The 12,459-nt window shown below is 34.1% G+C and overlaps 1 protein-coding gene across 8 annotated transcripts in view; it reads right to left on the reverse strand.

Annotated features, from left to right (window-relative positions):
• The window catches only part of ST7L (suppression of tumorigenicity 7 like), a 105,945-nt gene that overhangs the window by 67,858 nt on the left and 25,628 nt on the right, over positions 1–12,459 (reverse strand). For all 8 annotated transcript variants that reach the window (XM_086717847.1, XM_086717849.1, XM_025912755.2 and 5 more), the window contains exons 7-11: positions 9,473–9,627; positions 7,882–7,979; positions 7,498–7,612; positions 4,804–4,876; positions 3,616–3,718 (exon numbers count right to left, since the gene is read on the reverse strand). In XM_086717847.1, the coding sequence (XP_086573973.1) occupies positions 3,616–3,718; positions 4,804–4,876; positions 7,498–7,612; positions 7,882–7,979; positions 9,473–9,627 (544 nt within the window). The remainder of the gene's footprint in view (positions 1–3,615; positions 3,719–4,803; positions 4,877–7,497; positions 7,613–7,881; positions 7,980–9,472; positions 9,628–12,459) is intronic.

The following is a 12,459-nucleotide window of genomic DNA, read 5'->3' on the forward strand; positions in this document are numbered from 1 at the left end:
TAGATTGAATCCATAGATCGATTTGGAGACAACTGTGGTCTTAACAATACTGAGTCTTCTAATCCATAAACATGGAACATATCTCCATTTATTTAGGTCTTCTTTAATTTCTTGTGTGTGTGTTCAAGATAAAAAAAAAAGTATCCCCTAAAAGCATTATAGATTATCTAGAGCAGATTCAATCTGGATATATTATCTATCCAACAATTTAATTTAATTAGGGCAATGCCTAGGATTTCTACTACCCTCCCTTGTACCCAAGTGCCTCCAGCAGTAGTTTTGAAGACCAATGCACAATGCACATCATCAGAATTGTTACTGCTGAGAATACACTTTGTATGAGAGGATTTGTGAAACAGAAACCAAGTCCACAACTACAGGGTATACATGGTCCATATTTTGTTATTCTTAGTGAGAATTAAATAAAATTTTTAGACATCTTAGTGATGTATTTAATTTGAATAGTTCGGTTAATAACAATTGCTTATCTTCTCACACAGGAAGATTTCCATCCCATCCTGGATAATAATGATACAAATCACTTCTGAAACGTTTACTGTGTGTCAGGCCTTCTTCTAAGCTCTTGAAGGATATGAACTCATCTAATCTCAATTAATAACTCTGAAGGATAAGAAATATTATTCCCATTTTACACATGAGGTCACTCGAGAGAAGCTGAGTAACTTGTCCAAGGTTATACAGCTAGGAAGTAGTGGAGCCAGAATTCAAACGTAGGCAGTTTAGTTGCAGAATCCATGCTCTTAACCACTCTGCAGCATGAGAGAACAGAGCATTTCATTTGGAGTTATTTTCAGACCTCTGCTTCCAGTAATGGAACACTGGGTAATTCAAATCAACCCTCTCAGACAACTAGAAAAGCTGAACAAAATATTTTTAAAAATCCAATCAAATGCATCAGAGAATTCACAAAGGGTAAGGAATTAGCAGCCCACAGTCTAAAGAAGGCAAAAATTGGAGAAGTAAACCACATTTGGGGCTTCTTTTACCATAGAGACATTTGCCAATTTTGGACAAGATGGCAAAGAGGCTGTTCAAACTTTCTGCCAGTTTTATTAGGCTAAAGGAACAAAAGTCAGGAGTTCAAGGTATGTCAAGAGTGAAGGCCCTGGTAAAACTCTCAGGGTTGGATTGGTATCCAGAACGGCTGCATCCTAGGAATAGGGGTGAACCAGATACAAACCCAAACTTTCACGGGCTACAGCCCAGTTTCTAGTCATCTAGGTAGACCAGAAAATATCAATCCCTGAAACTGAATTAAGGTGATTCTGCCCTGCTAATTGCTTCTCCTAGGCATCTAAGAACAAATAAAATACTCTCCGAAGGAAGATATTATTATCTGAGGTTTCAAGTTATTTCTACAATTTTTTCAGGTAAAATATCAGATACATAGTCAAAGAAAATCAGGTATAAGAGAAGACAAGAAGAACATAATGTAGCAGAAAAAAAAAAAAAAACACATTATAGAAACAGACACAGAAGTTCCAGATATGGGGATTATCAGAAAAAGACTTTAAGATAACTACTTTAAACTATTTTCACAGAGATAAAAGACTATACTTTAAATTTTGGCAGAGAATTAGAAACTATAAATAGCAAAGGAGATGTGAAAAATAAACAGAAATTCAAGAACTGAAAAATGTTTCAAAGGAGTGAAATCATGGACATAATGCAATCATGCTAGAAATCATTGATAAAAAGATAATCTTCGCATGTTTGGAAATTAAGAAATAGCCAAATGGAATAAATGTATCTCTAAATCAAAGAGGAAATCAAGATGGAAATTAGAAAATATGTTGAATTAAATTATACACAAAATATTACTATAGTATGCAGTTAAAATTGTACTTAGAGGTTTCTAGACTTGAACAAATATATTAGAAAGAAGAAAGACTGAAACTAATGAGTTAACTTAAGTAACTATATAAAAAGATACAGGAAATAAAAAATAATAAAATAGAGCCAAAGTAAGTTGAAGAAAGGCCATAAAGAGCAGAAATGAATGAACCAGAAAATAAACAGTAGAGCAGACTGTCAAAGCCAGAGCTTGGTTCTTTGCAGAGACTAATAAAATTCATAGATCCCTGGGGAATCTGGTCAAGAAAAAAAAATGGTAGCCAGTGTTAGGAACTAAATAGTAGATATCACAACTGATCCTGCAAACATTAACAAGATAATAAAAGGATTTTATGAAATCTTTATGCCAATAAATTATAATGAAATAAATTCCTAGAAAAATACAACTTAACAAAAACCAACACAAGAAGAATGAGGAAATTTGAATAGTTATGAAATACAGAAACTAAATTTATAATTCACCTATTAAAGAAATGAAATTTGTAATGAAAATCCTTCTCACAAAGGAAACTCCAGAATCAGATGGCTCTATCAACAAATTCTCTCGATTATTTAAGACAGAAATAATTCTAATTTTACACAAATTATTCCAGAGAATTTAAAAACACAGAGACCACTCCTAACTTATTTTATAAAGCCAACAATGAAAAGTACAGGCCAAAAACATAAGAAAAAAAGAAAGTGAACATAATTCATGTCACAACAGTGGTTACCTTTAAGCAGGAGGGAAGGAAGCATAGTTTCTGGGGGATGGCAAGGTGGTTCTTGACCTCAATGGTAGTTTTCACTCATTTGCTTTATAATAAATCATTAAGATCCACATTTCTGCTTTTTACACTTTGATATATATGTAATACAATTAAAAATAAAATTTAAATTAATGGGACCAGTGTCAATAAGAGAATGGTATGAATATTTGTTGACTGTCATTCTTAAATTTCAGTAATTTTCTTAACTCTATACTTACTCTAAGAGACTTACAACTTCAATTTCTTGGAGATTATCTTTTAGAGATTAATCTCTTTAATGTTTACTTGCTTCCAAATTCCATTATCGTACATTATACTGGAATCAACAGTTATAATTACATTTGGTAACAGATGCATATATTCTTGAATATTCTATAGTTCCTAACATGGAGCATTGCTTTTAAAACCCCAAATTTAATCTCGGGTGATAAGTCACAAAGATTAACCAATAATCTGTATGTCTGCAAGGTGTATAATATAAAGACAAACGAGATGGGTATAGTTTCATCTGGGACTAAATAAACATCAACTCAGCAGTTTTTCTGGGAACTTCCACATCTGTTTCCTATCATTGATTATTTTAATCTATTTGTCTTCAGTCTTTGTCTATCCCTAGTTCAAAAACACAGGCATCTGTCTAGAAGTAAAAAGCTTTTACAGTAACAGGAAATTTGATTTAATGATCTGAAAAATGAATGATCTTTTATTAAGACCATGCCATTTTATTTCTTCTCTATAACTAAAGTAAAAGGAACAGCTAGGTGAATACATTTCAAATTTTATTTTGAAAGCAATTACAAAGCCTAGAGTGAACTCCTGCTCCTATTCACCTTGCTAAATGCCTTTTAACATCCCCCGTATAGTGACTATCAAAATATAACAGACTAAAACAATTCTGACTCAAATTATGGAGACCCAAATTTGGTCTACATACTTTCATGAATTTGATAAACTTAAATAAAAGTAGTAGTTTCATCATAAAATTTCTCACTTTTGGAACATGAGGATTAAATTCCACAGCTCTATGAATTGCTTCCACAGCATTAATTTCTGCCATGCTTAGCCCTCTTCTGGAGGCTGTTTCAGGACAGAATCTATAAGAAAACCACAAAATGAACAAATGAATGTAAAAATCCATGATTTTCATCATAATCTAACTTCCTGAATCAGGGGTTTCTGGTGATGGCCAAAGACAAAGCCAAATAACTAGTAAACGTGAAAGTAAAGCCTTTATTTAGTTTAACATATAAAGAAAAGCAGCATAAGCAATGGAAATCCTCAAATTTAGGTAAGGAAAGCCTTCGAAGTCCATTGAAGGCACACTCTGGGAAAGGCAGTAAATATAAAATGCTACACAGGGACATCCAGAGAGTCTCATGAAATGGAAGTACATTGTTATTAAATTTTCACTGAGAGGAAAGAGTAATATTCCATTCTAATTTATATCAAGGCATAGTAATCTAAGGTGAAAAAAATGGTTGCCATTTGGTTGGTTTCTGAAAATTTTATCTGTGGAATAAAGAGAAATTCATTAAGGGCAGCCCAAAGGATAAAGATAAACAGAATAACTTGAAATTATAATCTCAGAACAGATAGTATGAAACTATTTCCCCACCACACACCTTATCAGTACCATTATAGCTACTCTCTGTACTTTCTAGCATTGCTTTAAGCATTTAACACACACAATCCTCACATACCCATGCTTTATTCTCACTTTACAGAGAGGAAGAGACTCAAACTGATTAACATGCCCAAAGTTCCACAGCTGGTATGCAGTAGACTTTGAATTGGAATTCAGGTTTAGTATAGCTCTAAAAACCTTGCTTTTTCCACTACACTAGTAAGAAGCCTCACAAGATCAAGGGTTATTCAAAAGGAAGTAGAGAGGAAAAAGCATTGTTTAAAGTCGGTGGTGAAAAACATAACACAGTTTCCCCTGCTATCTGTGAGTGTTTCTATCAAACCTTTCCTTAAGCTGGAATGGCATAAAGTGAAGAAGCAATTACCTTTTCATGAAAGTGAGAATCCTGTTTGGATTTCTTTCGGTTAGTGAACACATATATTAATGCAGGTCTCTTGCAAAAGCGAGGTGGCATAAAGTAAACTTTCAGACAGCAGGAGAAACCCATGTTGAGTTTAGCAGTCTTTCTAAATTACCGTAGTTTTCATTACTTACTTATCTGAAACAGTCCTTGTCTTCAATAGTGCTGCTGTGTAACAGATTGCTGCTGACTTTGGAAGGCTTATATCTGTAATTGTAATTTTCAACTCAGGTAAGAATTACAAAACATATCTTAAGACATTTTTAATAAGAATAATTCATGATACAAAATCAACAGATGCAACACAGTAGTAGAAGCATGTGGACATGTAGTTAGACATGCAGACCTGAGTTTTAATCCTGATTCTAGTATTTACTAGCTATGCATCCTTGAACTAGTAGCAACTTCTTTAACCTTTAACCTTAGTTTTCTCTTCTCAGAATAGAGAAGTAATACTTTTCTGGCAGAGAGTAATTAAATTATGTCTGTGAAAGCCCTCATACAATGGTGAAAAGCACTCAACAAATGTTTATGCTATGCTTACATAGGAGTATTCAGGGAAAAACATTTAGTTATAGCTGGAAATACTGAAAATTCCACCTTTCACAGAGAAAAACTAAGATTAAAAAAGTAGAAATACTTAATAGTAGTTAAATCCAGGTAATACAACAGATGATTTTAATTCTTTCTCCTTACAATATTTCTGTATTTTCTACATTTTCTTAAATGACTTTTTAAAAAAATTAAAAAAATTAATCAGGAATTATAATATAATTAGTTATATAAATCCTTTCTTAAAGAATGCACACAATAATGTTATCAGGGAAGTAAGACTTGAGGACCTTGAGTTTTATTTTATTTTAATTTTTTTTTAATTTTTTTAGCGTTTTCTTTTTTAAATTTATTTTTGAGAGAGAGAGACAGAGCATGAACGGGGGAGGGGCAGAGAAAGAGGGAGACACAGAATCCGAAGCAGGCTCCAGGCTCTGAGCCATCAGCCCAGAGCGCAACGCGGGGCTTGAACTCACAGACCGCGAGACTGTGACCTGAGCTGAAGTCGGACGCTTAACCAAATGAGCCACCCAGGCGCCCCGAGGACCTTGAGTTTTAGATTCCAGAATTATACCAGCAAATAGAGAACTAAAGAAATAAATCTGTAGAGTGCCTGGGTAGCTCAGTTGGTTGAGCGTCCAACTTTGGCTCAGGTCATGATCTCATGGCTTGTGAATTCAAGCCCTGCATCAGGCTTGACAGCTCAGAGCCTAGAGCCTGCTTCCAATTCTGTTGCCTCAATCTCTGCCTCTCCCCCGCTTGCACTCTCCCTCTCTCAAAAATTAATAAACATTAAAAAAAGAAAGAAAGAAAGAAATTTGCTTTTAACTTCTACAAGATTCTAGAACAGTAAAAACTCCGGAATCATAAAATCAACTGAAAACACAGAAGTATATCTAAGTTGTTAGTTTTATTTTGAATGAATCAGGTCCTATCTGATTTTTAGTATTTGGTTCCTAAGCTTGGTCATGTAAGTATCATAAGCAGGCCATGTACCCAATAAATTACATATGGAAAGAATTTCTCACAAATTTCTTCATGAGCCTACACTATTGTGAAGCACTTCCTAAGAATTCCAGATGTTTCAAAGAAATAAATTTCTCTTTCCAAGGGTAACACATTTCAAACTTTCCAAGTCATGGGGATTCCCAAACTAATGGATAGGAACTTATAACAGAACAAGGATGAATAAGTGACTTGTACATGCTCTGTTACAGTAAAAGATATGACCAGAAACATTATGCTATGCTTCTTAAAAATTCTCCCAACTCCATTTGTGGTGAACTGGCACTGTTTAGTATAATAATAAATAGCCAATACATACTGACTTTTTACTATTGGAAGACTAGTAAACAAAGAAATGGAACACCTGGATTTAAGTGCAGGCTTACCACTTACTGGCTGGGAGACCTTACCCAATTACTTACCTTCTTCAACTCCAGTTTCCTTGTTTCACTAACAAGAGCAAAAAAAAAAAAAACCTGTCCTACCACCTCACAAGAGTATTATACAGATATGAAATAAATTACACTTTGTAATCAAAAAGCATTTTAAAAATGTTATTCTGAATTACTCATGCAACTTGTTAACGGTCTCTGATACTCCAAAACAAATAAGGCACCATCCTATGTCTACAGCACCCCATACTTTTCCAATTATCTCACCTAACACACTATGCTTCAATACAACTACTATTCATTTGTCTGTATGTTCCTTTGCTAAACTGTAAATCCTACAAGGACTAAGTCCATGTCTTCTCATTCACCACTGTATTCCAAGTGCCTCACTCCTATTGGGTGCTGAATAAACAAATGAATAAATCTTTACAGAAGAAAAGTTCCTCCCTGCAGGCTTTTGCTCCCAAAAGTCCTGATAAAGAAAGTACTTAATATAACTGTATCCATGGATTCTAAATACTGACTGTTTAGAATAGGAAGAGAAAGGGGCACCTGGGTGGCGCAGTCGGTTAAGCGTCCGACTTCAGCCAGGTCACGATCTCGCGGTCCGTGAGTTCGAGCCCCGCGTCAGGCTCTGGGCTGATGGCTCAGAGCCTGGAGCCTGTTTCCGATTCTGTGTCTCCCTCTCTCTCTGCCCCTCCCCCATTCATGCTCTGTCTCTCTCTGTCCCAAAAAAAATAAATAAAAACGTTGAAAAAAAAAAATTTTAATAGAATAGGAAGAGAAAATCAAAGAAATACCAGAACAGAATCATATTTATGATTACATAATTGAAAAAATATTTTAACCATGCTATCAACTAAGTCAATTATCACTCACCATCATATTTTGCTAGGACTGCCTGAACATCTGCATAGGCCTGTAATTCTAAAAGTGATTCTAGGAGATTCTCATGGATGTTCAACATGGTAAGAGGAGGAAATTCTTTCATCAGCTGTACATTAAAAGGAAAAAAAGATTAAAATTATAGCAAAGGAACTCAACAGAGCTGAATCTGATTCATTAAAGTAGAAATTCTTTAGTGTCTTAACAAAACTGTGAAGACTCAACCCTTAAGAAATGTACGTATATTAAATAAATATCTTGTTATAAAGACTACCATTTAAAAAATAATGATTTTGCATTAAAATAACTGGCAACTTAAACCACATTTTCAGTTTTTCAAGGAAAAATTATAAACATCCAATCATCAAATTTACTTACATCTCTCATTATTTTTACTGCTTCTCTTATTCTTCCTAATTTTCTTGCACACATTGCTAATCTTCTTTTAATATATACCAGTACATTCGTATCTCTTCCTATTAAAAAAAAAAATGACACAACTATCACTTTGTATTATGACCTACTATTTCATTAACATATTATCCATTAATTTTATTGGCTTACCCTGGAAGCTTCAATTAAAATTAAATTGTTTCCAAATGGAATGATTATTGAATTTGGGTGATGAACATTGAATGAGAGTTCATTATGCTATTTTTGTGTATGTGTGAAGTTTTTTATGGTAAAAGCTTAAAATCTTTCCATATATACAGAATTACTTTTGCCTCTAACAGTAAGTAATCTGAGTACATTATAAATTAATTTGTGTATACTTGACAAGTATATTTTAATATTAACATAGAAGAAATATATACATTAAATAGAAAAAATAAATCTAACCTATTGAGTTTCTGCGTAAACAACCTATTATTTTAACATTCTCTATTGTTTTAACTGATAAAATATGTTCAAAACAAAATTTCCATGGCTAGAGTGAACTTTTGCTCAACACCTAGTAACTAACAAACTATAAAACTATTTCTAGAAAGAGCTAACAAATATTTCTGTAAGTACCTCATAATCATATTTGAGATTATACAAAGACAAATGGCATGGCTTTTTCACAGATGTAGTTTCATTAGTTCCAGACTGCAAAATTATATATTCCCACAGTTGTATGCCATAACAACATACATTAATGAAACATACTGTATACATCAATATTTAGTTTGGAGAGAAAACATTATCCAAATTTTAATTTCCACAAACAAAAGATTTAGAACTTAACTGCTAGCAGATAATACATTATGTAAACATATTTCAATTTATTGCCCATAATCTGCCAAAATCATTAAACTAAAATGCTCTGGCCACAAAAAATAGCAGGAGGCAACAGCACTACAGATTCTAACATCTTTGGTGGAAGTATCTCAATCACAGCTGAGAGAGTATCCCTAAGAGTGGAAAGAATTTCAGTTGCTATGGCCCATATGCTCTCAAACACATCATAGAGAAAAGTCAAAGAAAGAATCAATGCCAAGTGTAAGGCTGAATTTTTATACCAAAGGGCTGACTCCCTGGCACTCTGTGGAGATACATACAGTCTGAAGAGCAAACCAAATGATGTACTTTCACCATTGCTTGGGGTAAGGGTGAGGATAAAGGTAATACCTGCTTATCGTTACTAGAACGGTCTCCTGAATCTTGAATATTTTTGAGCTGTATTTCTCCAATGACCAACCCAATTTTCACATGAAATAAATTACTGTTAAGTCTAAGAGCAGCACATCTCTCAATAACCAGAGCACATCTGTTCCCTTCTGTAAGCATTCTCTAGCTAATGCATATTTGTCTTGCTGGCTTGCAGACATTATGAATACATTAGCTATCTCTTCTGAAAAGAAGCTAACCTCGAAATAGTAAGGATTTTTTTCTGTGTGTTTTTGTTTTTTTACTTGTTGTTTGTGTCTTAAACATAAATGAGCCAATTTCAGGAGCTAAAAGGTAAAATCAGTTCAGATTTGCTTACTCAGTTGAGCTTCGTGCTGAGGACTTTGGTGCTGGCACTGCTGTGACCGCCTGTAAATTGTCTCTCCTGCCTTGAGTGCCTGTTTAAATAACCTTTCAGCATCCACAATAGTTGTTGCTTCTTCCTCAGCCAGTAGAACATATGCAGTGGCACAGCTATGAAGAAAGCAAGTAAGGCAATTTTAAGTAAAATGGTTAAGGCAAGTATTTTCTCTTGGATATGTCCCTTTGTTCTGCATCACATTTCCCTACCTTTACCTAGACTTTCCATCTCTTGGAGGAAAAAAAGAAAACCTCACTCAGTACTTTATAATTTATTAGGGGTATATTGGTATATTTTTTGTGTGTTTCCACAATTTTTCTCCTTTCCTACCTTTCTCCTCTTTATTTTCTATTTTACTTCTATATCCATTCTCTGTTTGTCCCATATTTTTCTTTGGGGAAAGGGATAAGAAAGTAAGATATATAAAGAATTATGTAGAAAGCAGTTCAAGGGACTATGCATTCTAGTTGTCATGCCTACTCTTAGCCACTCTATATTGTTAATATCGATCTAATGAGGGCAGGTATGGAAGATGGTGAAGATTGAGAAGAAAGTCCCACAGCCAACTAGGCACTTTTAACATATGACTTAGAAACCGATCATTTCAGAAATAGCCCTTTTTCCCAACCCTGGGCCTTCCTTCTGCATGCTACCCCATCCTCTCTTAGACTTAACCACAATCATGTTGTGGCAAAACTCCCTTGGTCTGAATTCTAGTCTTTCCTCCTGCACTGTTGCTCATACTTGTCACACCCACACTCACTCTAAGTTTCTTCACCCTACTGAAACACAAAGATTTCTCTTTGTATCAATTAAGTCAAAAGCTGGCTAATAAAGAGAAATTAACCTGTTTGGGGGCAAAAAAAGAGAAAAAGTTTCCTTTCCATTTCAAAAAACAGCAAGTACATCTCTCCTGGAGACAGTATGCTAGTTATCTAAGCCTGCACTGTCAAGTACTGTAGTCATTACCACATGTAGTTACTGACCACTTGAAGTGTGCCTAATCTGAACTAAGATGGGAGGTCAGTGCAAAGTGCACAATGGCTTTTGAAGACTTGGAAGAATACAAAATACTTTAAAAGTTTAAAAAATATATTGATTATATGTTAAAATAATATTTTAATATTTTGAATACAGCTTAAGAAGATATATTATTTAGGTTAATTTCACTTATTTCTTTTTACTTTTTAAATCTGGCTACCAGAAAATTTAAAGTTACTTATGTGGATCATGTTATGTTTCTATTGAACAGTATTTAGGAAGAGAAGAGAAATTGTTGGTAAAACTACAAGACCAGGCATAAAACAAAAATGATGGCAAGGTAACTATCAAACAACTGGGGACAAGAAGGATCTTTTGAATGTAACAAATGGAAACTGGACTATTTCAGCATCCTTCAAATACTACACTAAATTGACTATATGATAATTTCACTCATCAACAGACATTTTGCTATTACATTATATTAGATTTCTCTGAAGCATTAGATATATTGCTGCTTTAAACGCTAGGCTCCCAAACTGCCATTCTAAACATAATTCAAATGCTTTTAAATAACAAAATAAAAGCACTTTTAAAAGATCTAGATAGGTATAAATTGATGGAGTAGAATCAAAATATGAATATATTTTAAATTATAGCATAGCTATATGATAAAAAGAAGTTCTTTCCTCTCAGAGCTTTCTTGTATTTGTTCAAAAATATTTTTAATGGACATGTTAATACAGAAATTAATTTTATGAATATTGAAATAATTATTAGGAGTGTTGCTTTTTTTAAAATTAATGTAAAATTCACATCACAAAATTAGCCATTTTAAAGTATGTCATCCACAGACTTTTAATATATTTACAAGATTCATTCATGTAGCATGTGGCTGTATTTCACTCCTTTTTATGACTGAATAATATTCCATTGTATAGATACACCACATTCTGTTTATCCATTCATCACCACCTGATGGCCATCTGGGTTGGTTCCAGTTTGAGGCTATTATACTGCTGGGAACATCTGTTTAAAAGTTTCTGTTTGAACACCTGCTTTCAGTACTCTTCAGCATATGCCTAGCTGTGGAACTGCTGGGCATATGATGGTTCTAGTTTTATCTTTATGACAAACTGCCAAACTGTTTTCCACAGTGGCTATACCATTTTACATTCCTACCTGCAATGTGTGAGGGTTCTGATTTCTCCACATTTTTGCAAACATTTGGTATTTTCTGGAGGTTTTTGTTATACCCATCTTGTTGCTTTCATTTTAATTTCCCTAGTGATGAATGATGTCAACCACCTTTACATGTGCTTATTGGTCATTTATATATCTTCTTTGAAGAAATGTCTATTCAAATCCTTTGTTCATTTTTAATTGGGTTATCTTTTTGTTATTGAGTTGTTAACAGCTCTTGATATATTCTGGATGCTAGACTCATCAAATATGGCTTGCAAACATTTTCTCTCATTCTGTGGGTTGTCTTTTCACTTTCTTGATAGTATCCTTCAATGCACAAAAGCTTTTAATTTTGATGAAGTCTAATTTATCTAATTTTTTTGTTTTTGTTTTTGTTGCTTGCGCTTTTGGTGTCATATCTAAGAAACCATTGCCAAATCCAGTCTTGAAAATTTGCCCCTGTCTTCTTCTAGGAGTTTATAGTTCTAGCTCATAAATTTAGGTTTCTGATTTTTAATTGTTTACGATGTGATGTAAGGGTTGCTTTTTTACGTAGTTATCCATTTGCCCAGTATCACTTAATGAAAAAACTATTCTTTCCCCCATGCAATGGTCTTGGCAACCTTGTCAGGGGCACTGGGTGACTCAACTGGTTAAGTGCCAGACTCTTGATTTTGGCTCAGGTCATGATCTCATGGTTTGTGAGAGTGAGCCCCACATTGGGCTCTAGGCTGACAGCATGGAGCCTGCTTGGGATTCTCTCTCTCCCTTCTCTCTGC

This window comes from Puma concolor, chromosome C1 (genome assembly GCF_028749965.1).
Source record: "Puma concolor isolate L17-30 chromosome C1, mPumCon1.1.hap2, whole genome shotgun sequence".
Classification (NCBI taxonomy): domain Eukaryota; kingdom Metazoa; phylum Chordata; class Mammalia; order Carnivora; family Felidae; genus Puma; species Puma concolor.